The following is a 2500-nucleotide window of genomic DNA, read 5'->3' as shown; positions in this document are numbered from 1 at the left end:
CAGAGAGGGGTATTGAGAGACAGAGAGAGAGAGAGAGAAAAGGAGAGAGCGAGAGAGAGATATGAAAAGTTTTGCATCGATAGTAATTTTATCAAATAGCCTTTGTGTGTCTTTTCATTTATGTATGTATGCGTGTGTGTGTGTGTGTGTGTGTGTGTGTGTGTGTGTTGGAGTTGCGTTGCGATTTCTGCTTCAGTCCTCCTCAGTAGCTGGAGGCTGAGGCAGGCCTTGCTGTCCCCTCTCCCTCGGGAGCTAAGCTTAGTGAGCTGCTCTCAAAGTGTGACACCGTGAAATCCAATTAGCTCCACAATATGTACTGTGACTTTATGAGCTGGAATGAGAGGCAAATGGCTGCAGCTCCTTTCAGGAAGAGATTCACATTTCCCACTGAAATGGAAAAACGACGCATCAAGGAAACTCACCTTCTCACCCTTGCCGCCCTTCAATCCACGGACACCATCTGCTCCCTAGAAGAGAGACAGATGACTTGGTCATTTCAGGTGACTGGTCATTTCACAGACGCTGAACAAACAAACATGTCAATAAATGGCAATCAATCGAAAAATCTTCTGAAGAGAGGACGTGCGGATAATAGCAAAACCCACCTTGACACCACGGGGGCCAGGATAGCCAATAGGACCCTGAGGACCATGCTGACCCTAAAAACCACAGCACAGACAGAGGCAGTGAGGTTGCAGGTTTGAGCCGTGCTCTCGGCTCCGGGTAGAGCACTGTATCCTAGAGAGTACTGTATGTTCTGGACGAGGACTTCAGAGGACACTTACCAAGGCTCCTTTCTCTCCTGGAGGACCCTCCTTGCCAGGGTGACCCTGTGGGAGATAACAGCGGGCAGTCAGCGCCCAGTCATGGCTCTCGGACGCACGGTATGCGGCTCTCAGTGGACATATGTAATTACGCCATCTATACTTATGCCTCCTTTGCATTCTGGTGTACTTGCTCTGAGCGCAGCTGGGCACATTATAGAGGAGATATTTCTAGTAGTGCTTCATTTGGATGTGATCCCCCTGGGACTGTGTGATTACAGTGGCGTGACGCTTGTAATAGAGTCCGCATTTATTCGGGAGCCAATCAGATGGTGTTGATTGGGCACGCTCCTCCTGCACTGCACGGGGCCAGCGGCGTCCTTTCAAAACGCGATTTTCTTAAAATACGCACCAGCTTCAAAATGTTCTAATGTTCTAGAAAGTTCTTTGGGTTTGGCAAGTTCCTGGAGGCTGGCCCGAGGAGGGGCAGTTCTCAGCTCTCATGAAGCCAACAACCATGGCTCCAGGCAATGCGCTTCTCTGTGTGTGTGTGTGTGTGTGTGTGTGTGTGTGTGTGTGTGTGTGTGTCTGTGTGTATCTGTGTGTGTGTGTGTCTATGCATACTTCATGTGTGAGGGGAGCGATTCCTTTCACTCGCACACCTGGCAGCTCAATTAAAAGTATATGTGCTGTCTATCCAAGCGGGCTGTAAATCACTGGTGCCGATGCAGGCACAGCGCACAGCCCAGAGCCGCCAGTCCCCGTGCACAGCAGAGCACACCACACCGCATTACACCACACCACACCACATTACACCACACCACACCACATTACACCACACCACACCACACCACATTACACCACACCGCATTACACCACACCACATTACACCACACCACACCACACCGCAACCACAGCACAGCAGCAGGAGCAGCAGGAGCAGCAGGAGCAGCCACGGCAGCCCAGCATGTCCCACTACACCGCTCTCCCGCTGGGACGCAAGTAGAGGGGGGAAAAGTAACACACAGATACACACACACACACACGCATACACACACATACACACGCACTCATACACACATGCACAGTCACACACCCACACACATACAGATACACATACACACACGCACTCATACACACATGCACAGTCACACACCCACATGCACACACATACAGATACACATACACACACGCACTCATACACACATGCACAGTCACACACCCACATGCACACACACACACATGCACACACACACACACACACACACACACACACACACATGCACACACACACACACACAAACACATGCATGCACGCACGCACACACACACACACACAGTTACACACAGAGGTGCCCTAAGAAACAGCAATGCGCAATTCTGGTGCAAAGTGCTGCTGCTGCTGCTGATTGGCTTTGACTGCTGGGATGGGTTGTGTGTCCAGTCCACATATAGCACAGGAAAAAGGGCAGAGGAGGAGACGACATTTTCAAGGGGGGGAAAAAGCAATATTTTCGTGTTCAGACAATAAAAGGACACAAAATAAGTCTGTGTGCGCCATGACCTCCTGGGAACGTACTCTCACAACCAATTCAGTCTACATTATGGCCCTCTAATGAAACCTTTGTGTAGAGACTATGCAGGGAATTGTTCCGGTTTGGGAGTTGAGAGTGTCTTTGGTGTATTGAGGTGATTGTGGGTAGGCATGAATTTGAATATATGGAGCCTGCGAGGGT

At 50.2% G+C, this 2500-nt stretch overlaps 1 protein-coding gene across 2 annotated transcripts in view; it reads right to left on the bottom strand.

Moving 5' to 3' along the window:
* Positions 1-2500, bottom strand: part of col11a1a (collagen, type XI, alpha 1a) — an 84657-nt gene that overhangs the window by 37869 nt on the left and 44288 nt on the right. For both annotated transcript variants that reach the window (XM_076290191.1, XM_076290192.1), the window contains 3 exons: positions 786-830; positions 606-659; positions 423-467 (listed from right to left, as the gene is read on the bottom strand). In XM_076290191.1, coding sequence (XP_076146306.1) covers positions 423-467; positions 606-659; positions 786-830 — 144 coding nt within the window. The remainder of the gene's footprint in view (positions 1-422; positions 468-605; positions 660-785; positions 831-2500) is intronic.

Source organism: Alosa pseudoharengus, unplaced genomic scaffold (assembly GCF_046254945.1).
Source record: "Alosa pseudoharengus isolate Yale_2024_CS ecotype anadromous, Long Island Sound unplaced genomic scaffold, YU_APseudo_1.1 YU_APseudo_1.1_scf_18, whole genome shotgun sequence".
Lineage (NCBI taxonomy): Eukaryota > Metazoa > Chordata > Actinopteri > Clupeiformes > Clupeidae > Alosa > Alosa pseudoharengus.
This window is presented reverse-complemented; position numbering and strand designations above follow the sequence as displayed.